The 25,482-nt window shown below is 42.2% G+C and overlaps 1 protein-coding gene across 15 annotated transcripts in view; it reads left to right on the forward strand.

The window, feature by feature from the left end:
• The window catches only part of LOC126297419 (single-stranded DNA-binding protein 3), a 325,367-nt gene that overhangs the window by 152,898 nt on the left and 146,987 nt on the right, over positions 1-25,482 (forward strand). For 8 of the 15 annotated variants that reach the window (XM_049988215.1, XM_049988217.1, XM_049988214.1 and 5 more), the window contains exon 5: positions 4,431-4,472. In XM_049988215.1, the coding sequence (XP_049844172.1) occupies positions 4,431-4,472 (42 nt within the window). Of the gene's footprint in view, positions 1-4,430; positions 4,482-25,482 lie in introns of all 15 variants that reach the window. The other 7 variants (XM_049988220.1, XM_049988210.1, XM_049988212.1 and 4 more) reach the window with 1 other exon arrangement.

Raw genomic sequence — 25,482 nt, forward strand, 5'->3', positions numbered from 1 at the left:
TGACTCAGAGCACTATGGGACTCAACTGCTGTGGTCATTAGTCCCCTAGAACTTAGAACTACATAAACCTATCTAACCTAAGGACATCACACACATCCATGCCCGAGGCAGGATTCGAACTTGCGACCGTAGCAGTCGCACGGTTCTGGACTGCGCGCCTAGAACCGCGAGACCACCGCGGCCGGCATGGGTACATCAGGTAACTAATGAGGAAGTACTGAATAGAAAAGGAAAAAAAAGAAACTTGTAGGTAAACTTGACGAAAAGAAGGGTTTGGTTGAAATACCAAGGGATCACCAATTTAGTATGGAACGAAGAGTGTTGTGTTTGTGTGTGTGGGGGGGGGGGGGGGGGGGGGAGGTAGGTAGGTAAAAATTTTAGGGGGAGAGAGGGATGGTAACAATTGTAGAGTGAGGCCAAGAGATGAATACAATAAACAGGTTCAAAAGGATGTAGGTTACAGTATTTGAAGATGAATAGGCTTGCGCAGGATGGAGTATTATAGAGAGCTGCATCAGACCAGTCTTTCGACTGAAAACAATAATATGGAATTTGGTGCAAACAATGGATTGTAAAAGTATATAGCCGAAGTTCCCGAAAATGTTTATATTTAATCCATGTTTGTGATTATTTTTCTGTAATTGCACTTCTGGGACTACGAAGGCTTCTGCGGAAAGTTTTGCCTGAAGGATAAAATGTAAATGTCGTGTTACTAGGGCCTCCCGTTGGGGAGACCGTTCGCCGGTGCAAGTCTTTAGATTTGGCGCCACTTCGGCGACTTGCGCGTCGATGAGGATGAAATAATGATGATTAGGACAACACTCAGTCCCTGAGCGGAGAAAATCTCCAACCCTGTGGGGAATCGAACCCGGACCTTTAATATTGACATTCTGTCGCGCTGACTTCTCAGCTACCGGGGGCGGACGCCTGACGGCTATTACCGGGACTTTCTGAGAATTCGATTGTTGGTATTGCAGGAAAGAAACCACAGACATAATTTGCAGCTGAGGCACAATATTTCAGATGTGCAAAAATGACTTCGTACGTATGTGGAAGGCGATAGTTGCTGAAATAATTGTAGAGTGTAGACGCTATGTGGCTAGTCACTTGATTGTACACTCACATAGGCTCCCCATTTAAAACAAATTAAAGATTTCATTTTACATAGTTTTACCTGATTACATGGTAAGCTTCACATGAGGTGGGAATGGTACCACCAAATCTCACCAAGGGGGAAGGCTGAGTCCAAATTTTAAAGAAGACCTCTCACGTAATTAATGGATGTCCCTTTAGGAGTACAAACAATTCTTATCATCCATCATTTGGCGGTGGTTCTACATGGACGTGTTCAAATGGTTCAAATGGCTCTGAGCACTATGGGACTCAAGTGCTGTGGTCATCAGTCCCCTAGAACTTAGAACTACTTAAACCTAACTAACCTAAGGACATCACACACATCCATGCCCGAGGCAATATTTGAACCTGCGACCGTAGCAGTCGCACGGTTCCGGACTGCGCGCCTATAACCGCGAGACCACCGCGGCCGGCCATGGACGTGTAACGCTGCAGAAACGAAGACTTCCGTACTACATGACGAGATACAACTCTACTTGTAACTTCAGAGAAATAGATATGGTCCTGTAGCGTATGCTGAGATGCCGTTGTATTCGCACTGAAGTTTCTGATAAAGCTATGTACAGGAAAATAATGCCAATAGAGCCAGTGCGACAACTTGTCGTTCCATAAAATACGGCAGCTAACCATAACAGTAAAAAATCGCAAACTACGACGTAGCAGTATATGCAGAAATAAAATCTCTTGATTACAGTACCGATGTGTAATTTTTTGCATGATACATCATTGAAATGCGAAGGAAAGTAACACAAGAAGTGCAGCGCTAAAAGGGAAATTGTAGAACGTGGAAGACAAGCACCGAAGGTTCATTAGTTGGAACTAGAAGATGACTGCAAAATATCTTTCACATGGTGTATTTTCTCAAAGGATTTAACTTTACGGTGACAATCCACAAAGCTACAGTGACATCCACATGGAACGCCTACGCTAGAGTCCTTTTTACTTCGGCTTTATGAAATTATTAGGTTCTTTGTACTGAAATTTAGGCGCTGCGAGACCAGCATACAGTAATCTAAATTTGCCATTGTTGTTCTTTTGACCCTGAATACTGGGCAGTATGACAGAAAACAGAGATAATTCGATGGAAATACTTATGCACCCTTGGGAAATGAGCATTTCCCTACCTGAACATCTCTCCGACATTTTTATCACATTGCAGTGGAAAAGACGGAAGACCGACTCTGCAGGTACCATCACATCACTAAGTGGACGTTTTAATTTGTGGCATAAGCTTCGTGTATCTAGGAACCGACTTACTGGTGACACATGGACGATCTATGCAACGATGGCATGGCGATATTAACAACGGAATTAAAATCGTTAATCTCCGTCAGGAATACAATACAGAACTTCGGGAAAAGGACGTTCCAAGATACGAAATAGCTGCCCATGATGAAGTAGGTGGTCTGCCGTCAGGTAAGTTCGTGTAATCATGGTACTATCCACTTGCCAAACAAAGATAACTTGTTTTACATATGCGACATTCAGTGAAGTCGGAGAGCTTAGCATTACCCACCTGAAAATATCTGGGGGCAGGTTACTCAAAGCCTCAGGAACAAGTGTTAATACAAAACACTACTGGATATTGTCGTCGAAGAGATGATACAAGTAGGGAAATGCCTAACATCCAGCGGAGCATAAGCATTTCTGTCACGTGGACCTCCTTCAGTTCCTGGTCTGACAGTGCGGTACACACGCACACACGCGTTCTACTAAAGCTGCTGTTACTTTGTAGGTGGACTCTTAACGTCTAAGAATTTGTCAGTGTTCTATACATTTCATATTGAACTTAAATAGATTTTTGGAGTAGGATCGTTACCAGGTACCTTGATGTTGATTAATTGTAATACAAAACAAAGTGAAATGATTATACCGTGCCTGTACTCAATACTGAAGCTCGTTAATGGTCACAAGAAGGGAGATAGAGTAGGTCATAACGTTCCGTCAAGGACAAGGTCATTAGAGACGGTGCACAAGGATAGAGGAAGTCATCGTAGAGTCCTTTTCAGAACGAACCATCCAGTTATTTGTTTCAATCGACGAACGGAAATCATGAAAGACGTAATTATTAATGACTGGACGGTTCTTGCAATTCACGTTGTAGTGACTGTAGTGTCAAAGATATATTCTGTATGTCTTGCGTGATGGTGTTTGTTGGCTAGGTAAATAAAGTGACAGCCCTGACAATGGAGGCACTCGCTCTGGGAAATTGATTGGAAAAGCCACCTGAACATTGCAATTACTTGTTGATTCTCTTGCACAATATTTTTCTCCAGGTGTTGTCTTCATCAATGTGTTCACGGAAAGCCGGTCGGAGTGGCCGTGCGGTTCTAGGCGCTACAGTCTGGAAACGAGCGACCGCTACGGTCGCAGGTTCGAATCCTGCCTCGGGCATGGACGTGTGTGATGTCTTTAGGTTAGTTAGGTTTAATTAGTTCTAAGTTCTAGGCGACTGATGACCTCAGCAGTTAAGTCCCATAGTGCTCAGAGCCATTTGAACTTTTTTTTTTTTTTTTTTTTTTTTTTTTCACGGAAACCATACCGAATCAGTTGATAACGGTCAGTTTTCTTTTGTAATTCTGAGAGCAAATTCTACAGTGGTTTGACAATAAGTTGACGGGAATCAACGATTCAATCGATCGTGTGAAAAGTACTCTTGTCAGAGAGCTGACGAAGCTACGAATACGATGATCCAAGATTCTTGAAAAAAATATTTGTTAGTCTGCAGTTTACAAACTTCAGTTCTTCACAGTGAAGCTAACAGGGAAATCACAAAAAAGCGAGAGTAACACATTGCGTACACAAGCACAACATAGAATAAAATGCTGACTTTGACATTCAGATTCGTAAATCTCCGATGTAAAGAATTTCCTGTATTAAGTTCTCAATCGTCGCAGCTGACATGCTGGAAAAGAAAAACAGTATCGCAAAATATAGAAAACCACAGCATGTGGTACCAAGATGTGTATAAAAATCATGCCTATTTTCAAAATTGTATTTTCGTAAAACCTCAAATTTATGTGTGTTCATATAGTTAAGACCGATTTTCCTGATCCTTGTAGAAAGAAAATAAACTTCAGCGAAACATGTCTGGGTAAAAGAGGAGGAAAGAAAATTTTCTCAAGGCGGATCCCATCCAGAAACAAATTTATTACACAATTCTTCACACTATGGAAGTTCATCCAAACGCCGCAGAGGTTTCATCGTGTCTGCAAACTATGGCATAACAAGCACCGTTTGTTACTGTACGCGGTTCAGCTTGTTAGTGTTCTAATATGGTTTTCTTCTTGTTACAGGGTTTCGTAAACTCCGGTTATGGTGTCAACGGTATTGCACACGTGAGTATGGTAATACTGCTTCACTACTAATATGAATGTGCATGATTAGATAACTGTTCTCTAAAAAATATTTTTCTAACGTTCCAGAGGTAAAGATATAAATATATATCCGCGAAAACGGATAAATTTTGGATTTCGCTGACTGAACTAACAAATTTTTTCCTTGTGACAGTTAGTGAGATTTCCAGCAGTAATTTTATGTTGAGCTAATGCACCTAGGAATACTTCTTTGCAGCCTCCTCTGATAAGTTGTGGGAATGTTTTCCTGTAGTTTAATAATTTTTCAATTGTCACAAGATTCTAAAAAGTATTACATCGAATTTGAACGAAAATCATAATTTCTAGTGTACATATATAGTGGAAAACATAAGATGTGACTTTGAGTCTGGTGAAACGTTGCCGACTGTGGGACAAGAAACTGTATGATTGTCGTAAAACATATTTCTAATATTATATTGTAGGTAATATTATCTACCTCTTCGTCTCTCCTCGACATGATATTGAACAGTGAGCAAATAGGAAGGTTTGCAAAAGTTCTATGTAATTTCAGTCGTTGTGCACAGTTACCTGGTTACTGTGAGCTGAATATTTGTGTTTCTACACAAATTTTCGATTCGGTGTGTCACTTTAGGGAAGTAACATGGCTGTTGTTTAGTCATAAATGTTCATCTTGATGGCTGGGTGTTGTGTGTTGTCCTTAGCTTATTTAGGTTTAAGTAGTACTAAGTTCTAGGGGACTAATGACCATAGATGTTAAGTCCCATAGTGCTCAGAGCCATTTGAACAAATGTTCATCCGTCCGCCTTCATTTAGAGCGGTCAGCGCGTTTGCTTGCCATGTGGCAGATCCCCGGTTCAGTTGTCGGTTCTGCCAAGAAATTTTTTTTCCGTGGTGGGAGGATTGGAATGGGCTGCCCTCAGCCTCGTGATGCTGGTTCAGGAGCGACTTCAATGAGAAATAGCTGCTCCATGCTATGAAAAACCGACAATGGCAAGGAGAGCGGTTGCTGACCCTATGCCCCTTGATACTGCATCCGAATGACACCATATGGCACAGGATGACATGGCGGCCGGACTGTTCGTATATCCCACTTAATAGTTCCCACTATTAGAGTGGGTGCGTCATTCTGGCGCCGTTTCCTGTTGTACTTTTACGCAAACTAGTACGTCATCGCCTACAGGTAGAGCGCAGATAACCTTTCTGTCGGCCACGATTGGTTTGATTGCGAGTCAACGACAGTACACGCAGTTCACGCGTATAGAACATATGTACATAATCATTGAGCGTGGTTGTCAAAGTCCGTGGCCTTACGTGACCTATGCTGTTGCCGATTCAGATCCCCAAGTTCATACCATCGGGTACAGTCATCGAAGTCTCCTTAACGTGAGCCGCGCGGTCTGGGGCGTCTTGTCACGATCCACACGGCTCACTCCGTCGGAGGTTCGAGTCCTCCCTCGGGCATGGGTGTGTGTGCCGTCCTTAGCATAAGTTAATTTAAGTTATTCAGTAGTGTGTAAGCTTAGTGACCAATGACCTCAGCAGATTGGTCCCATAAGACCTTACCACAAATTTCCTTATCGTGATGTCTACTGCTTCCAAATACTATTGAAAGCGATGAATTGTGGGAGATAGGTCAGATAGTTCATCGTTACGTTAAGATGGCCAGGATGGCTTTTAAATAGCTTCATGTGGGTTACATCGCAGAAATATGGTTCCGGAAGGGTTGCAAACTATCCATCCAAGACTTCTAAAGCTTCTTCTTTAAAGGAGTATTGTAAACACCTTGAACTGAATTCAAAATTTTTAATAGCCAAACCGGTATTCGGGTGCAGAACCCAGCGTCAGTGGCATATATTATGTATATGTATAGCAATGGCACGTGTGTTAAATTCTTTGTGATGTTGATATCAATTTTCACCTCACAGTACACAGATTATCGTGTATATTACTGCTGTCAAATCTTAAACGAGTCCATTTCTTGGTCACAATGGACTCAGTTGTCAGGGATTTTTTTTTTAATTTTGTAGTGAGTTCCTATGGGACCAAACTGCTGAGGTCATCAGCGCCTAGCCTTAACACTACTTAAACTAACTTACGCTAAGGACAACACACACACACACACACACACACACACACACACACACACACACATGCCCGAGGGAGGACTCGTACCTCCTGGCGGCTTGCTGTAGAAGATGCGTCTCAAAAGTCCATGAATAGCAACAGAAAATAGAGGAAACAAGTTACAAAACCTTTACTGGCCTTCAAAGTAATCACTATTAGCTACTACTACACACATCGGTTGTAAATCTGTTGGAAACTGTCAGCAAACGCTTCTTGTGGAATCGCTCGAAGCGCCGTGGCCACGCGTTGTTGGATATCCGCATCGTGACAGGAGACCAGTACGACCCCGAACCAAGCGAGAGTCAGTGGCACGGTGTTCATAGTCTTCCCTGTCTCCCACAAGCAAAAGTCGGCTGACAAAATCCAAGATTAAGACGATGTTATCTCCTTTTTTTGATAGCAACGACTTGATCCGTCATGAAATTCTACCTGAGCTGTGCGGGGAAGACGATTAACACCATGTCGTCGAATGACACTTGGTCTCGGTATCGTACTGGTAACACCAGACCTTATCTCCTGTAATGACGGGGATATCTGGCAACGCATGACCACCGTTCTTCGAGCGGTTCCACAAAATTCGTTCGATGAAAGTTTCCAACAGCTTTACAACAGATGTCAGAAGTGTTTTGTAACTAACAGTAATTACTGTGAATGCTATTAAAAGTATTTGGTTTGTAAATCTTCTTCCCATTATCTTCTGAGACCAAACTTCACAGGCGCACCGTATTTAATGCACATACATTTGTGTTTGCCTGTATTGACAGAATCGTCGCACGAAGTGACTGCGGCAGGTGGCGGTTTGTTATTTAGATGAAGTTGAACCTCTTGAAGTTCCTCTTTCTTTTCTTTGCCTACTACCGATTATGATGAGGCAGTAGTTACGGCTATTGACTAGAGTGTGGGAGGAACGGTGTTCAACTCTCCGTCCGGTTATTTCGATTGTTGTTTTCGTGGGTTCTCTAAACTGATTAAAGCGAATACTAGGATCGTTCTTTTGAAAAGGATATTTCTGAAACCTTACCATCCTTACTCTCAGAGCTTGCGCCGAGAGCGTATTAATTTATCTTAAGTTTTTTCTTTGCCAGTTGTCATTTACATTCTTCTCTTCAACATTAACTGCATGTTAAATACCTTCTACCTTTCTCCAATGGCAACTAGAATTTTGAAGATACCTTTTGGCGGTTCTCTTAATGAATGGCCTGAATTATTTGGTTTTACTATTGGAAGTCCAATCTCCAGTTTCCTAGCATTCAATTCATATATATCACTTTCGCTAATCCGGTGCGGGTGAATCGTCGATAAAAGGGGACCTAACATAAAATTCCAAGATTTTAGTAACAGACCTTGTTCATAAAATCGTACTGGGGCCCTAAACTTGCGTACGACAGCCTATTCTCACGTAAGCCCTAAAATAATCGAAGTTCCTCAACTCGGGGAGTTCCAAGGCAAAGGCAAAGAATAATTCTCTCTCCCTATAAATCTTAACATTCATTAACTAAAAAAGAAAACTGGCATTGCAGTCTAAATTAGCAAAATAATCACCACACCGTCATTTATGTTTCTCACCACGTAAAAGATAACCTATGAATTGCTGAATACAAGTGCAGCTACATATATTGTGAAACCTCAGTTACATTGAATGCGCCTCATAATATCTCATTAGATTTCTTGAAGTGAAATGAAGATTTTGTCTGTGTGGAAAATGCTGTCGATGAGCATGTAAAAGGTTTAAGTGAGGAATGGATATAATGCTAACACTGGAGTTAAAATTTTTTTGTGAGTCTTCTTTCAGCTCGACGACAGCACCTGTGTGTTCCGTGCTGCGGTTGCACGAGGACAAGTGGCTATTGCCTCAATGCCTCCTGTCTCAGCTAGGGTTTATTAAATCATGGTGGTTTTTATTTGCTTGTGTATTTTGTGTGTGTTTATTTGTTAGTGTAAATTAATACCCGAGTTAATAACGAGCACCAAAATCGAAACAGGGATTAGTGAACACAGTGTTGTCGTAGCGAGATTGAATATATTAATCCCCAAATCCTCAAAAAAAAAAAAAAAAAAAAAGCGAAAATATACCTATTCAAAAAGCAGATAAAATTCACTTGACGCCTTCCTGAGATACAGTCTCCACTCATTCCAAATTAATAATATAAGTGTAGACCAGATATGGCTTGTATTTAAAAAAAGGGTTAAAAAACTGTTGCAGAAACAACGAAACAAACATGCCAAATTTAAACAGATGTGAAATCCTCAAGATTGGCGATCTTTTACAGAAGCTCGAAATTTAGCGCGGACTTAAATGTGAAATGCATATAACAGTTTCCACGACGAAACTTTGTCTCGAAACCTGGCAGAACATTCAAAGAGATTCTGGTCGTACGTGAAGTATGTTAGCAGTGCCTTCTCTGCGCGATAGCGATGTAGACACTATCGAAGACATCGCTGCCAAAGAAGTTACTAAACACAGCCTTCCGAAATGCCTTCACAAAAGAAGACGAAGTAAATATTCCAGCATTCGAATCGAGAATAGCTACCAACATGAGTATCGTAGAAAAGGAATTAATATTCGGGTACACGATAAATCAGTCTAATCTAAAAGCCGTAAATTCAACTAAATACCTAGGTATTACAATTACGAACAACTTAAATTGGAACACACAGAAAATGTTGTGCGTTTTATTGGCAGGACACTTCGAAAATATAACGGATCTACTAACGAGACTGCCTACACTACGCTTGTCCGTCCTCTTTTAGAATACTGCTGCGCGGTGTGGCATCCTGACCAGATAGGACTGACGGAGAACATCGAAAAAGCTCAAAGAAGGGCAGCACGTTTTGTATTATCGCGAAATATGGGAGAGAGTGTCACAGAATGATAAAGGATTTGGTCTGGATATCAATAAAAGAAAGGCGTTTTTCGTTGCGACGGAATCTTCTCACGAAATTCCAATCACCAACTTCCTCCTTCGAATGCGAAAATATTTTGTTGACACCGCTCTACATAGGGAGAAACGATCACCACGATAAAATAAGGGAAATCGGAGCTCGTTCGGAAAGATATAGGTGGTCTTTCTTTCCGTGCGCCATACGAGATTGGAATAATAGATAACTGTGAAGGTGGTTCGATGAACCCTCTGCCAGGCTGATTGGCAGATTGGCCATGTAGAATGCTGATTGACGTGAAAGGGATCAGATCGTAAGCAAGAAATGAGATTGTATGCAGAATGTTCTGCATTTGAATAGAATGATCGAGTTAGTAGTTCTATGATTGTGGTAATGGTGGGCATGTTTGTGTCTCTGTGTATTAATGTGTTAAGGACGAACAGTGTTGCATCCATCATTATTTTAAGGGCCTTGTTTTGAACTGTTTGCACTTCTCTTACACGATTGTCTGCGGTCATGTCCCAGATCTCATAACCATCTAATATAGCAGAACGGACCACCATCTTCCAGGTACGTAATTTAGCTTCGGTGGTCAGTCCAATGCCCTTGAACAATAGGTATAACTTGTAAAGCCTAGCCGAACCATGATTACACGCGTCGAGTGTGTGTGATTTCCACAGCGGTTTACTATCAAGCGCTAGTCCTAGACATCTGATAGTATCGCATTAGGGGATACGCCTTCCGTTGATAATGTGTCAACAGTTTGGAGTCTCCTGGTAGTGAAGATCATGTCATCGCACTTGGGTTTATTTTATTTTTCCACAAATTACACAATTGTGTAATTTGATCAAGGTGCCTTTGTATGTTGAGCACGATGTAATTGGAGTTCGGGGGCTAGCATAAATGGCGGTAAAATCTCAAATAGTGTTTAGAACCGTGGGGCCCTCCCGCTTCTATTGTTTTAATACTACTCTTACGTTTATCAGTAATTACATATAGATTTCTATTACGTAAGAATGAGTGGAGGACCTTCAACAGATGCCGAGGGCAATGGTACTGGTGGGACTTATATATTAGGCCGACATTGCAAACACAATAGGTCTTTTCAATACCTAAGAAGACCGCCAACGTGCTGTGCTTGTCTGCCCTGGCCTTGCAGATCTACTCAACCAATCGGGTGGACAGGGATATGATGCCATGCCCGGCGCGAAATCCTAACTGTTCAGGGAGTGTGATGTTCCTATGGGTGTATGGGTCAGGAAATCTTGCAGTGAACTTAGGGTTAGGCATTCTAAAGTTGTGACTAGAATGCTTGGGAGAAAGATAGATCGGTAATTCTGAGGAAAGAGAGGATTTTTATCAGGTTTAGGGAGGATGTTAAGCGTGGCTGTTTTCCAAGAGGAAGGGAAATAGGTATATTTGAGGCAGGAGTTGTAGACGTTGGTTGTCCGAGCCATTGTTGGGTTACTGTCACTGCTCACGCCTCCTCCATTCATGTACTCCATACTCTGACATGAAGTACTGCGTGGCGGCTCGTTACTCACCGTTTCAAATACACAGAACAATTAATAAAGTGATTATTCCCCACTTACATTCCTAATTCTATCACTCAGTTAATATCTTCGCAGCATCAACCCAGCATTACTACTTGAAGGTGTATAGCGGATACAGTTAGGCCGCTACAACCGCAAGCGTCCTCAACTCGGCTATACAAAGTATACGGTTACACAATTGACAAACGTACCTGAAAAACGACAGGTACCCGCCATTCACGTCCATTAGGGCCATGCCACGAGCACATTTCGATGGTCTCCCATTTGCCGAACAACGTGCTCATTATTTGGCTGTGGAAAATCGTTTCACATTGGGAAATACCGGAAATTTTAAAAGCATACCTTGTGGCATTGGATGGTAATGCTACGGTGTTCAGAATTTCGTGCGTGCTGATTACCTCGATAATGTGTTCACGCGTAGTGCATATGAGTGGCGGAAACAGCTACAAACGAAAGTTATCCAACTAGCAAATAATATTTTCTGCGTACTGGAACTTATAAATACGTAAATTTTAATGCAGTTTTCATTCCATTATCGTTCGGAGGAATAAACGGGAATAATTCAGATCCTGGTAATAATACTTTCATATTTCCAGAGCCGTTTGTAAGGTGATGGCATGACGTCGGGGAAGATATTTCTGGTCTTAGTTAGCTGTGGCTGTTTGTTCCCGTTGCCATTTCACAATCGCATCACTAACATTCGACGTGGACGCCTGTAGAATGGTTGAATATCCGTGGTCGATCTGTTACTCAGGTGACATACAAAAACCAGTTGACTATCGAAATCGCTGAGCTCTCGTGAGCGATCCATTGTGCTGTTGCCGCTTCTCTACTGACACACAGTGCTACACACCTCTTTTATATTGGCGAGTCCGCCTCTCGTCACATCTAGGCGTCGATTCCGCATTACATGGTGGTGTCCTGATAGTTTTGATGAGATCAGTGCCGGATTAAGCCAGCGCGAGCCTGTGGGAAATCCTGAGGAGGGGCCGTTGATTTGCTTTAGGCCTAAAAGTTTAGGATATAAAATAAAACACTTCACTAAAAAACTTTGCTCGAATTAATTAGGGGAAATTTAGCGCTAACACTACCCAAATCAGTGTCTCTTAGAAAATGACAGTGCTTGTTCCTTACGGTGAGGTCGTTCAGACATTCTTGTCCCTTGGTGTTCCGTAAATCATTGCGCCTTAATGTTGAAAACGAACGTTCTCCTCTACAGTTGATGATGATCAAAAACAAGTAAATGCTTAAGACTACACTGACTGCGAAAAATCGCAATATCAAAAAATAATTGATGTGGGGCAATAGAATTTCAGGAATACATTTGTGTAGGCATCATATTTAAGTGATTAACATAGCAAGATCACAGGTTAGAGTGAGTGCGAGATAAGCTACTGTAAATGTGAAGTGTTGGTACATTAATAATAGGTATAACCTCCAAAATGTTGAATGCAAGCATGCAAACGTGTATGCTTTGTGCTGTACAGGTGCCCGATGTCAGTTTGTGGGGTGGAGTTACATGACTGCTGCCCTTAGTCGGTCAATACAGGGACGGTTAATGCTGTTTGTGGATGACACTGAAGTTGACGTTCGATTATGTCCCACATGTGATCGTTTTCAAACCTCTGGTCGTCGAGCAGGCCAAGGCAACATGTAGCCACACGGTAGAGCATGTTGAGTAACAACAATGGTATGTGCGCGAGCGTTATCCTGTTGAAAAACACCCCCTGGAATGCTGTTCATGAATGGCAGCACAACTGATCGAATCACTGGACTGACGTAGACGCAGTCAGGGTGCGTGGGATGACGATTAGAATGCTCCTGCTGTGCTACGAAATCGATTCCAACACCATAACTAAAAGTGTAGGTCCAGTGTCTCTTGCACTCAAGAGAGATTGGTTGCAGGCCCTTAACTGGCCTCCTCCTAACCAGCTCACGGCGGTCACTGGCACCGAGGCAGTCCCATAAAACGACAGACCACCACCCCACCCGCCAGTGAACTCTCAGCCGCGCGGGGTAGCCGTGCGGTCTCGGGCGTCACGTCACGGTTCGCGCGGCTCCCCCCGTCGGAAGTTCGAGGCCTCCCTTGGGCATGGGTGTATGTGTTGTCCTTAGCGTAAGTTAGTTTAAGTTAGATTAAGTAGTAGTGCGTAAGCCTAAGGACCGATGACCTCAGCTGTTTGGTCCCATAGTTCTTACCACAAATTTCCAGTGAACTCTCACTTGACACCACTGAAGTCGCAAATGGCGGCGGTTTTGCGTCAATGGAATGCCTGCCTCTGCCTCTGGCTCGGAGCTGTCTTTGAAGTGACCGATTTGTACCATTTGTGTCACTGTTTTGCCAACTTGTTGTGAAATGGCTGCTGCAGATGCACTACGACGCGCCAGAGGCACATGCCGAACACGATGGTACTCCCGCTCGGTATTGCCACATGGCTGTCCGGAGCCGTCTTCTGCGACCGTACGTTCTCGTGACCACTGCCAGCAAACATATACAGTGGCTACATGTCTGCCAAGTGTTTCTGCATTCTCTCAGAAGGTACATGCAGCTTCTCGTATCCGTTTCACACGACTTCGTTCAAACTCAGTGAAGTGTTTTTGTCGCCTTAAAGGCATTCTTGACTACCATCAACTCACTACGTCCAATCTCAAAGGGGACTAACGCTCACGACCGTTACAGCGTGTATTTAAAGGAAACCTGATTTGCATTCTCATAGTGGCGCTACCAGCGACACTCTTTCGCGACTAGCGTGAAATTCCAATAGACATCTTTCAGAGGAGGAAACACGCCTACCTACTTTCGCTTATGTCGCACAACTCCTCGTTGGTTTGGGATTTTTTTTCCCCGTCAGTGTATTTCACATTTGGGAAACGCGATTCAGATGAATTTTCCATTAATGTAAAGCTGCAGTTCCAGGGGTCGCGATTTTTGCTGTCAGTAGCAAGAGTCACATTTGTAACTCTTCAGGCTTTCCCGGCGATCTAATGACATCTTGGGTTGTCGGGTGTTCTGCCGGATATCAGCGTCGTACTTGAACGATATTTCGGTCACGTAGCTCGTAACCTTCATCAGGTGCGACCTGAGACTGCTCCTCCAGTGGACCTGGTCCAGTATTTATGCATATTTATGCCTATGGCCATAGGCATAAATACTGGACCAGGTCCACTGGAGGAGCAGTCTCAGGTCGCACCTGATGAAGATTATGAGCTACGTGACCGAAATATCGTGCAAGTACGACGCTGATATCCGGCAGAACACCCGTCAACCCAAGATGTCAAGAGTCACGTTTGTTTTGCGCAGCTCAGCAAACTGCCGCAGTTTTTACCTAGGCTTTCTTCCAAATCGTCTGGTTGAGTAAGCACTGAAGTAATTGAAATTCTTTTCAAGACATTTTCTGGTGATATGCTTAAATTGCCGAAATATTCCACATATACAAACTACTCAATGAAACGCTTCCATTCGTTTAGATAACGCATACAGCATGTTATCAGTTATGACGATAAACACCTGACTTTCGAAATGTTTGTACGGTGTATGATTTTCTTCAACGTCATAAACTGTAGTAGAGCCACTGAAATTGTCATACTGCGTATTTCGCTCGCATCTTCCTGAATTCTGTTGCATACATTCTTCACAGCCGGCCAGCACTTTGTCTTTTGCTTCATTATTTGAAAATGTGGACCACATTGCTCGGACGTACCCATGTAACTGTTTTTGAAGGGGAGTATCCCGTGGTAAAGTCTTGGTCAGACGACTGTAGCGAAGTGCGCCGCTTGCAAGCATTCAAGGATTTTGTCCCAAGCGATAGTCAGTATTCCCGTTTCTAACTTAACCAATCTTCGAAGCTAGCCTGATTAAAATACTCCACCTTGCGATCCATGTTATTGGATATGTCATCCAAAACTTGCATGATAATGGTCAAACCGCGTAAGGGCCTTCGTAAGAACTGCTCGGGCCGACCACCTACTGTCCGACAACCTTTTCACAATCTGAATTTTTGACTAGTTTCTTTCATTGCGTTCAAAAGAAGAGCCCATTGATAGGAAGAAGCGGGAAAATGTATAGAGGCTTTCAACGAAGTCGAAGAAAAAGTATATTTTTATATTGAAGTCATTCTGCGTATTTATTTATCTTATTAATTCGTTCATCGAAGCCGCTGTACTTCCCATTCATGTTGCTAGCATTGTGATAACTGTGCCCGCGACAATCTTTGATATCAACGTCATTCTCATTAAAAAAATTTAGTAATATCGCGTCTAGTTGATCAGAAATATAACCTTGCATATGCAAGAATCTTAACAATCTATCCACTGGACCAGATGGCAGGATATAATGCATTATCAGTCAGTTGGCTTACATGCGATGTATCTGGAGTAGAATCCAATGAAACAGGAATATTGAATTTGCTAATTTCGCAAATATGATCGTGTATGCTTGATGCAACTAAATTGGTAAATTCCTCGTATGTTAAATTCTTAGTGTATAACATCCAACCAAAGAATTGGTATAATTCGTTTTGATGAAAGCATTAAAAAACCATCTGAAGATGAATTGTGAGAAATTTGAAACCAGTAACGATGCTTTTTAAATAAAGTAACCTAATAGTTACTATTAAAATCAGTATTAATCCCGAATTTATTTCTTCTGGTAACCTGTTACAACCATTCCTGTGGTCATCTTCAGACCAAAATGCTGCATGAGCAGGAGCCTGAGCAGTGATTTACCACCAGTAGGAGGTTTCTGCTCATACAGCATTTAATCGGATGCCGGTACATGTCGGTATTGCAATTTACACCCATTTTGTACTGAAGCCAGAACCAGTTCGCTGCGTCAGATCTAAGAGCGAATAAGTTCTCATAGGGCAGAACCGAAGGGGTGAAATCGATTTTCGAAACCTCTTGCACCGCTGTGTAACATTGGGTCCCAGGTTTCACAGCTTTCAGCTGTTCACCCTAGTGGAACCTCGTCTACGAAAAATAATTTCTTGTGGTACAGTAGACCCTCGAAAATATCATTATGAGCATAGGTAGGTACTGCCGTAGCCTCGCTGAACACAGGCAGTAACTTAGGGAACAATATGAATGCTCCGCCAGCAGGAGAGGACAAAGGCCAGAGCCAGCCTCACGTGGACGCCGCGACACGTGCGCGGACACCTGCGCTCATTGATTCCGAACCGACAATGCACAGCGGCGAAGCTACCCGGAAAATGCTTTCGTTGAACAACGTTTTTTCAAAGAAATCAAATACACCCAGCCACCAACAGGTACAAATATTAACAAAGTTAGTCATGTGAGAACAAAACACTTGAAATTAGGAGAACATGTTTCAATTTCTTTTAATCAAAAAGAAAACCTTTCAAAAATTAATTTTCTTTTACATGTAAATTAAAGTAACACATTCTTTTGAATGTTCTAGTGATAGTCTCTATAGGTTTTATTGTTTACGCACAATCGCTATTTTCGTTGGAAGTCGCCGTATGCAGCGAATACAAATCACTAAACAGGCGATTGTGGGTGAACCTTATCAGATACGAACGTGCTATTGCTGTGTTTTATGTACATATTTTTCGAGATACACATTACAGTACTACATCATTTTGATGTATCTGTTGCCGGCTGATGTGTCGGAGCGGTTCTAGGCGCTTCAGTCCGGAACCGCGCTGCTGCTACGGTCGCAGGTTCGAATCCTGCCTCGGGCATGGATGTGTTAAGTCCCATAGTGCTTAAAGCCATTTGACCCATTTGATGTATCTGTTAGGCTTTAGCCAGCATATTGCACAGGCGGCAAATTTTTCTCCGAATTCATTTACATCGACACAGCTTATTCGTTGCGCTCTCTAATCTACTAAATTACATACCGAATGTAGATCTCAAAAATATGTGCATAGCAGTGCGTGACAGCATTTATTTATCTTGCACGGTTCACGCACAGTCATAATTTTTACTATATATATTAGTTGTGTGACACACTTCGCTTGTAAAATGTGTCGCAAAACGTCACGACTTTGAAATTTTACACACACTAGAAGAATTTTCACTTCAAGAAGAGACAAAAGTTGTAGGGTCGTAAACTGTAGGTCGTGTATTCAGTCCCAACGGCGTGGTAATTTTTTTAAATCTTAATCACTGCGGTCTTTATTTTTATCCGTGTAATTTGATTTTAAACATAATTATTGTACTTCATTTCGAATCTTGGCCCACGTCATTTTAATCTTTGTATGGCGTTTTATTTTTCTTCCTTTGATTCTTTCTTCGTTTGAATCTTTGCTTATGACATAATTACGGTATTTTTATTAACCTTCCATAACATTTACACTTCAAAAAATAAAAGCCCATCGATTAAACATAGCAGAAGAAACATTCTATTTACAGTCCGTGAAAGTTTTAGTAATCCTTGCCCAAAGGAATATGTGGGGAGAGGATAAATAATACATAAATTTCTGTGAAGTTACGGGCGCAGCGGGGTGGAAACACTTGCAGCAGAGCTGACGACGTATGTTTCTTAACATATATTTTAAATGTCAAACGAAAGTTACTAACTTCTGTGAGATCTCATAAAAATGCTCACGTTCATCAAAATGGTTCAAATGGCTCTGAGCACTATGGGACTTAAAATCTGAGGTCATCAGTCCCCTAGAACTTAAAACTATTTAAACCTAACTAACCCAAGGACATCACACACATCCATGCCCGAGGCAGGATTCGTACGTGCTACCGTAGCGGTCGTGCAGTTCCAGACTGAAGTGCCTAGAACCGCTCGGCCACAACGGCCAGCTTAATTCTTTTAGCACCATGAGAATATATAAGCGCTATCTTATTGCATTCACATTTTTAAATATAAATTCACTTCATTAAATTTGTCACAATAATAATGTTAATACAATGACTGAAATGGGCATTCAAGATCAGAAATTAAATTTAATTACATTTAAAACCAAATTCAACACGAAGACCACAGTAATTTTGTTAAAAATTTTAAAAACATTAACTTTCTATAAGTACTGAACATTTATTCATTATAGAGTTGGACATCACCGTCTTTCCATTCCATGGTAGGTACAGAACCATTCATATTTAACTTGACAAATTTCTAGTCCGGCGGGAGGCTCCCTAATGCGCGAGGCCCGTGGCATTTACTAACTTTTGCTGTGTGGGTAATTTGGCACTGTTAGACAGTGAACGTTAGTGATAGTGGACGTAGTAGTTAAGTTCACAAGCCTTCGGCGTGATAGGAAGAGGGTGTTCTACAGATCCTGAAGAGTTATTTGACCATAACAGCGCAAAAATCAGTACCTGAAAACCAGTGCTGATGTTAATAAATGATTGAAGTTGGAGGAATAACTCGGTATATGAATCTTTCTATTAAAAAGAATAAGGGGCTAGTGATACCCATGCCAGACTACATGACCTTCACATCTGCGAACATAGTTCACAAGTCATTGTAAAGTTACGGAGACTACTTAGCAACAAATTAGCTACGTTCCATAGTATCCCATTCCCGTATTAAGCAACAGAAAAATTACTGCAAGTCTAAATATCCTTAATTTCTCTCATATTGTTCTCACTGGCTATACGCAAGTCTACCTTGAATACAGAATCTGTAAATTGACCTATGTTTTTCGAGAGTACATCATCACATTTCTTCCAAAGGTTCCCATATAAGTGCTTAAATGTCTGTATAACATTACTGGGTTGGCTGTCCGAACTGTTATAACCAGAGACTGGAACATTGTGTGTTATAAATCATTAAAATAACCAGGCAAAAAGGCGTTATAAATAGCGAAAACAGGTAATAAAAGGCAATATAGAAGAAACTTAAATTATGCCTATTTATTTACTAGATTCCATTATTCGGACAATCACACAATCAGCGTATTTCTGTTAACATAGCGTTATGTTACATTTTTAAAGTAAGTTTAATAATAGAAACATAATACTAACTTCAAAAATGAAAATGTTTCTTGAAAACCTATGCATTGTCGGCTTACGTTTTTAATTTTTCAGGAGACATGTTGTATCTTCTGTTAAATAATAAATATTTCATCTGAGAAGACGACTTCTCAAGTCTAAAACACTGAACTATTATAGGGTCCATTTCTACTGCAGTAAAAGTGTCATCTTTTAGAATTTGTAAGGTATTTCTAAATCTGTCACGATCAGCATTTTGCGAAACATTAGTTTATAATCGTCAGTAACTAATGAACCCCATTTCCTTGGCACACACTCGATTATTTGCACTGCATCATCCACAAATTTTCCCGACTTTGTCAAAGGCTGTCCTACTTCTTTAAGTTTGCAGATCTGTTGTGGCAGGAAACCGAACTCGGCAGCAATGTAAATGAAGTACTTTCTCACTCCTGAAGATTCAAAAAGTTCGTTTGTGCTCAAACTGAAGCGCTTAATCCTCAAGAGCGATTATCACTGAGTTACTTTCGGGAAATGTGAAGCATAGTCAATTTCTGCTGAAATCTATGTCCCCCATCTCGTTATGACAGATTGAGAGGGCAGAGGTACATCTGGTGCAATGCCTTTAAATTTCTGAATGCTTGGCGGTGCTTTCACAAGTATGTAACATGCTGCCGCCCGGCGACACCACAATGGTGTCGTGAGTGGCCGGCGACAGCACTTCAGTATTTTTTGCATTCTGTTGGTGTTTTGTTTACGTAACAATAAGTTAAACACGTCAAGAAGTTTTTTGTTTTTATAAGTACTTGTGCCCTTTCATCGCGGCAGACAAGAGACGATACGATTATTTACGATGAATGCGCGGAGCATAACTTGGAAGTTGCCACTACATCGCGTACGTCTCATCATGATCCGGTTCAGACTTTCCGGTCACGTAAAGCAATAACCAACTAATAGGCCTTCGTATTTCCGTAACGATAAACGAAAACGAAGAAACTGCCATATAGGTTTCAAAAACAAAAAAAGAACAGCAAACGTAGTGTGCTGGTCTTGCGCAGTTGCGTTACATCTTGGAGACTGTTTTGCTGCATATCATATGAATGAGAAATACTAAGTACCAAAGACAATGCAAATGTATGAAACAAACAAATTTTGTATTATATCTTCGAAATTTCATGAAAGTAGGGAAACAGGGTTGAGAACTTATGAGGTCTAACGATGAGATTAGTAAAACGTAACAATTTATAATCTCTCGATAATGTCAAGAACGGCCGGCGACAAGCCAAGTAATCCGAATTATCGCTGCCAGGCGAATAAATTTGTACGAATCGCGCGGACGGCAAAGTGTTAATGCTGGAATTCAGGTTGTCGACATCCGGAAACAAACTTTGTATCTCTTCTGACACCCTATGGAAATTATGTGCTATGAAGGTCACGTAAAGCCTATTTCGAAATAGCATTTATAAAGTCGTCCCAGCCATTTTCATGTATGGAACAGCGCCAGAGATGAAGAGGAGTACATTCACGTATTGAATTTCTTCGGGCCACATTAACTTAATGAATTTGTAAATAAATAAATAGTTGAATTGTTTCTCCAGACACTCAGTTGTAAGCTGCGCGGGATTAGCCGAGCGGTCTCAGGCGCTGCAATCATGGACTGTGCGGCTGGTCCTCCCTCGGGCATGGGTGTGTGTGTTTGTCCTTAGGATAATTTAGCTTAAGTAGTGTGTAAGGTTAGGGACTGATGACCTTAGCAGTTAAGTCCCGTAAGATTTCACACACATTTGAACATTTTTTGAATTCCGTTGTAAGCAGGAATGATTTTGTTTCACTTTCTTAAGGATCTAATTGCCCAACAATGACAGTAGCAATATAAAACCCAAAGGATTAGTTGGATCGTCGATTGAATTCCTTACGTGTTTTTTCAACTTCGTCTGTAATGATTCATTACTTCATCATAACGTTTTCGTGAATTTGGCTCAATGGACATAGTTTGGTCCGTGTGCAGCAAGCATGGGCAACCTTTGGTGATCCGCGGACCTTGATTCTCATTACGGGACCCAACAGCAGCGGTTCTAGCGTATGAAGTCAAATCGGTGGTTTCCGTGACATTTTGTTTGCGGTAACGCACCGGCATGGACGGCACCCCTTTCCTGACATCCCACGCTCGTGAACAATGTTTCTTTACTTACGAAGTTTTACAACAGCTGTCTTAAAAACATCAGTTGCAAATTCTGCGACTCCGTTAGTGAAGAAGCAATGTTCGACAATGTAAATAAATGTAAACGTAAAACATAAACGCTTACAAATGTAACTGTTTGTAGCTAATTAGTTACAAATTACTTGCAGTCGCAGAGTTCTAATACGTCCACGCTCTCCCCCCTGCCCTCTCCCCCTCCCTGTCACCTCCTCTAAATTTCTTCCGCAGACAGTTCCCACAAATACTCTTAATGCAAGATTCTGTAGTTTCTACAAAAGGTTTCCAGCATCAATAAAAGCTTCACGTAAGTCGATTACAGAATGCGATTTTCGACTCTATGTTGCAGTTGCTATTTGATGCAAAGAAAGCTTCTTCTTAGTAGCCTTGGGGGTTGCATTTTTGTGTTCGATGGCACTGATATGTTTAGAATTTTTTTCATACTTCACTGAATGCTCACACATTTTGCACAGAATTACTTTACCGACAGTAGAAAATACGTCGTATCCGAAAGTCTTAATGTAACTTTGCAATTCAATGCGCGAAGGAACACTGAATTACGGTATGTTCCTAGCTACCTTGCACGACGACATCGCAATGAAAACTGCAAAAAGAAGAAATTTAGAACAATAATAAACCACGTTTTGGCACCGCCACTCATCGTTGTTATAAAGTGACAGTGTTGCTTTGAATAATAAAGGTACAAATAATAATAAAAACGTAACATAAGGCATTTATTAAGTCCGGTAGGCATTTATATGAAAAAGGGAAGAACATAGTAAACTAAAACAGCGGCGTTTGTCATTAAGATGTGAGTTATACAGATTCACGTTCAAATGGAAGATAAATTTAAGGCAGTTCTCCTATAGCTGCTAGCCGGCCGCGGTGGTCTCGCGGTTCTAGGCGCGCAGTCCGGAACCGTGTGACTGCTACGGTCGCAGGTTCGAATCCTGCCTCGGGCATGGATGTGTGTGATGTCCTTAGGTTAGTTAGGTTTAAGTAGTTCTAAGTTCTAGGGGACTGATGACCACAGCAGTTGAGTCCCATAGTGCTCAGAGCCATCTGAACCATCCTATAGCTGCGAAAAGTGGACCTAAATGTATTCAAGCAGCCTTTGCAGATTTGTTCAATAGGTTTCCGTCTACCAAGCTATGCAGTCAATTCAAGAAATATAATGTATTCGACATAAGCAGTTACATGGCCATTTGTCAGTGTTTCAGTAATCATTGAGGGTAATTATATAGTAACGTTACATGTAAAACCTACATACATGACCGTGGCACGTTTCTATCCTGCGAGGTTCTCTTTACGGAATCAGATCTGTGCGCCTTACGTAGTTTCAGGAAGCCGACTTTGGAATAAACTTCCATTTACATACTCATATACCTGTCTGCAGCTCACTCTCGTCAACTCTCCCTCCCCCACAATCTTGTCCCTCTTGTCTACAGAGTTTTGTATTTGAATTCTGTTCTTTTTTAACAGCCATTGTCACTGCGTAGCCTACCGGTTATGTAGTCTGCGACAACTGACAGGTAGCCTGCGTGTGCGGGGTAGTCCCCAAATGTAGCTAACATATGGAAATCGTTTTAAACACTAGAAAGATACAGTGCCGAATAAATGATGTGCACTCTTTGCCATAAATAGCCGCATCCAGAAGAACCAATCACCTGAACATGCGATATGCCCTGGTGACACATTTGACAGTAGATTGCCCAGCTATGAGTTCGAGAGGGGCCGCATAGGGAGGGCCGAAAGATGGTCAGCCACACGGGAGCAGGTCCTACGGCAACGATAGGGGCCCATCAGTGCGTTGTCCTTCCTTCTATGTAACATGCTGGAAGTGCTAGTATTATTGGCAGGCGGCTGCATTAGGCAGGGCTTCCCGGACTCCAACCGCTATGACATCTTCCACTCACACCCCCACGGCGTCCCGACCGGCTCGCCTGGTTTCGGCAACATCGGGCATGGGGCCCTGCAGACTGACAGCAGGTCACCCGGTTTTGTCGTGGAGGTCACAACCACCGGGTCCTTGTCTGGTATCAATGTGGAGAACGCCACGAAGAGCAGTTTGTAGTCTGCTGTCACACGTGCCACCACCATGATGTGATGATGTGGGGACCGTTATCCTAGACGGTGCCCATTCATCGTCGAAGTTACTTACGGGCTCCGTAACAGCCGCACTGTACATGCGTGAGGTCCGTCCTACATCGGTAGCTCTGCTGTTCGTGAACGCCCATGCCTACGCACTATTTCAACAGGACAACTGTCGTCCTCATACTGCTGCGACCTCCCGATCGTGCCTTACTGGTGTATATACACTGCCGCCGCCAGACGCATCGCCCAATCTCTCCCAGATCGCTAATGTGTGGGATTCCATGGAGCGTGTCATCACTTCCACCCACCAATCAATACGATATGTGCCCTCAGACCTGCAAAACTCCATGCCGCACGTCTTGATGCTCGTATTCACAACTAGAAAGAGCCGACCCTACTCAACATCGCTTAGGTGTTAAAACACCATCCGGTGTTACTTGATAGTCTTTGTTGTCTTTTGTCGGGAATTATTCTAAAGTTTGTGCTGTATTCCGTCGTCTTGTAGACTTCAGTTGATACTGTATCTCTTCTTTCTAAAACATGTGTCTAGAGCCCCAGACGAACAGCTTACACGAACTTCAATCTTTTAACTGTTTCTGAACCAGATAGCGTCAGGTTTTCTCGGCGTGATCGATTAATAGTGTGCTTCAGAGCATACTGACGACTTGCTGTTTCGATTTTAGCTGCCTGGACCCCAACCACACTGGTTAGAAGCTGGGTGGGGTCCAGGCATCGAGTACCATAAAAGGAAAAATCTTGGTCGTCGAAATAATGACATAAAATGAAAATAACAGCTGGTCTGTGTGTTAGGAAGCACGCCATTAATCAGATATCATCACTTTCTTTGTATATTTCCGACAATAGTCCCTGAAGTTATGGCAATTTTGTTGAGCCTTATGGGCTACAAGAGAAAATAAACGTAACAAAGGGTTAGCAATAACTTTGAAATGTTTAACATAATTAAATGATGGCTAAATATTGACCATAAATTTTATAAATTTTTTTATTTCGGTTTTAGATATAAGGCTGCTTAGTTCAGCTGCGCTAAACGTACAGTATCGACAAGTCAACAGCCTTAACATAATGAGAACAGTGTGCTGTACGATTTGGGTCTGCCTGCTTGTCAAGTGTCTGCCTCAACCTACAGAGGAGGAGTGGAAGAATGCTCAGAGTGGATACCAAACCCATTCGAATTTCCCGAACAGCTTAGGGCAATGTATGGTAAATGCATCCGGTTGGTGAATGCAAATACGATTGGAGCACTGTTTCCCAATCACAGGGACTTTTTTCCATTGTTCTTCTAGCGGTGCCTAACTTAGATTATAAGCTGATTTTTATTGACATTGGAGCCTTTGGAAAATACAGGGCACAATTTAAAAAAAAAATCAACTTTGAGGAAAGGCCCGAACGAAGTTCTTTCTCTCGTCCCCCATCGGCGATTGGTCGGCTTGGTCATGAACGGATTTGCAAGGTTAATTTAAAGGGTGGCCAAATGCCCTTGCTGTCACCACCCTGCTGTCTCTCTCCCGCCCCCCCCCCCCCCCTCCCCATCTACCCCGTGTAACCCATAGCATTATAATAAGGAAGAGACGAAAAGATATACCAACAGATTTCCTCTCCATACATGAATGCTCCGCAAAATGGAGAAGTAATTGACAGTACATGTCATGTCATGTCATGCCATGCCATGCCGTATGTTTCTTGGTTCTATCCTATTCAACGGTCGTTATGTACCAGATACAAGGCCTCTTCTCTACCTCAGTTATCAACAATTGGCGGTCATATGGCCGAGCGGCTCTAGGCACTTCAGTCTGGAACCACGCGACAGCTACGGTCCCAGGTTCGAATCCTGCCTAGGAATGGATGTGTGTGTTGTCCTTCGGTTAGTTAGGTTTAAGTAGTTCTAAGTTCTAGGGGACTGATGACCTCAGATGTTAAGTCCCATAGTGCTCAGAGCCATTTTTTTTATTAACAATTATGTTTCGATTTTCTCACTATTTGGAAGACATATTGTGAAAGACAGCTGTTGGCTCTCGACAGAACAGAGAAGACAACTCTTGACAGCTGTCATTTCGCTAGTCTTGGCAAGCCTGCCGCTTTGCCCGTGTTAACTGTTCAATTAATTACCCTGGCCTATGGTGCCTCGGGATATCCGTCTCGCTATGGGCGATGCGACTGGCAAGGCGTTACGGATGCGATGTTAAATTACCGGTATGGTGGCAGAGCGTCGCGCGAGCTGCTTTTCATATGGGATCAT

This window comes from Schistocerca gregaria, chromosome X (genome assembly GCF_023897955.1).
Source record: "Schistocerca gregaria isolate iqSchGreg1 chromosome X, iqSchGreg1.2, whole genome shotgun sequence".
Taxonomy (NCBI): Eukaryota; Metazoa; Arthropoda; class Insecta; order Orthoptera; family Acrididae; genus Schistocerca; species Schistocerca gregaria.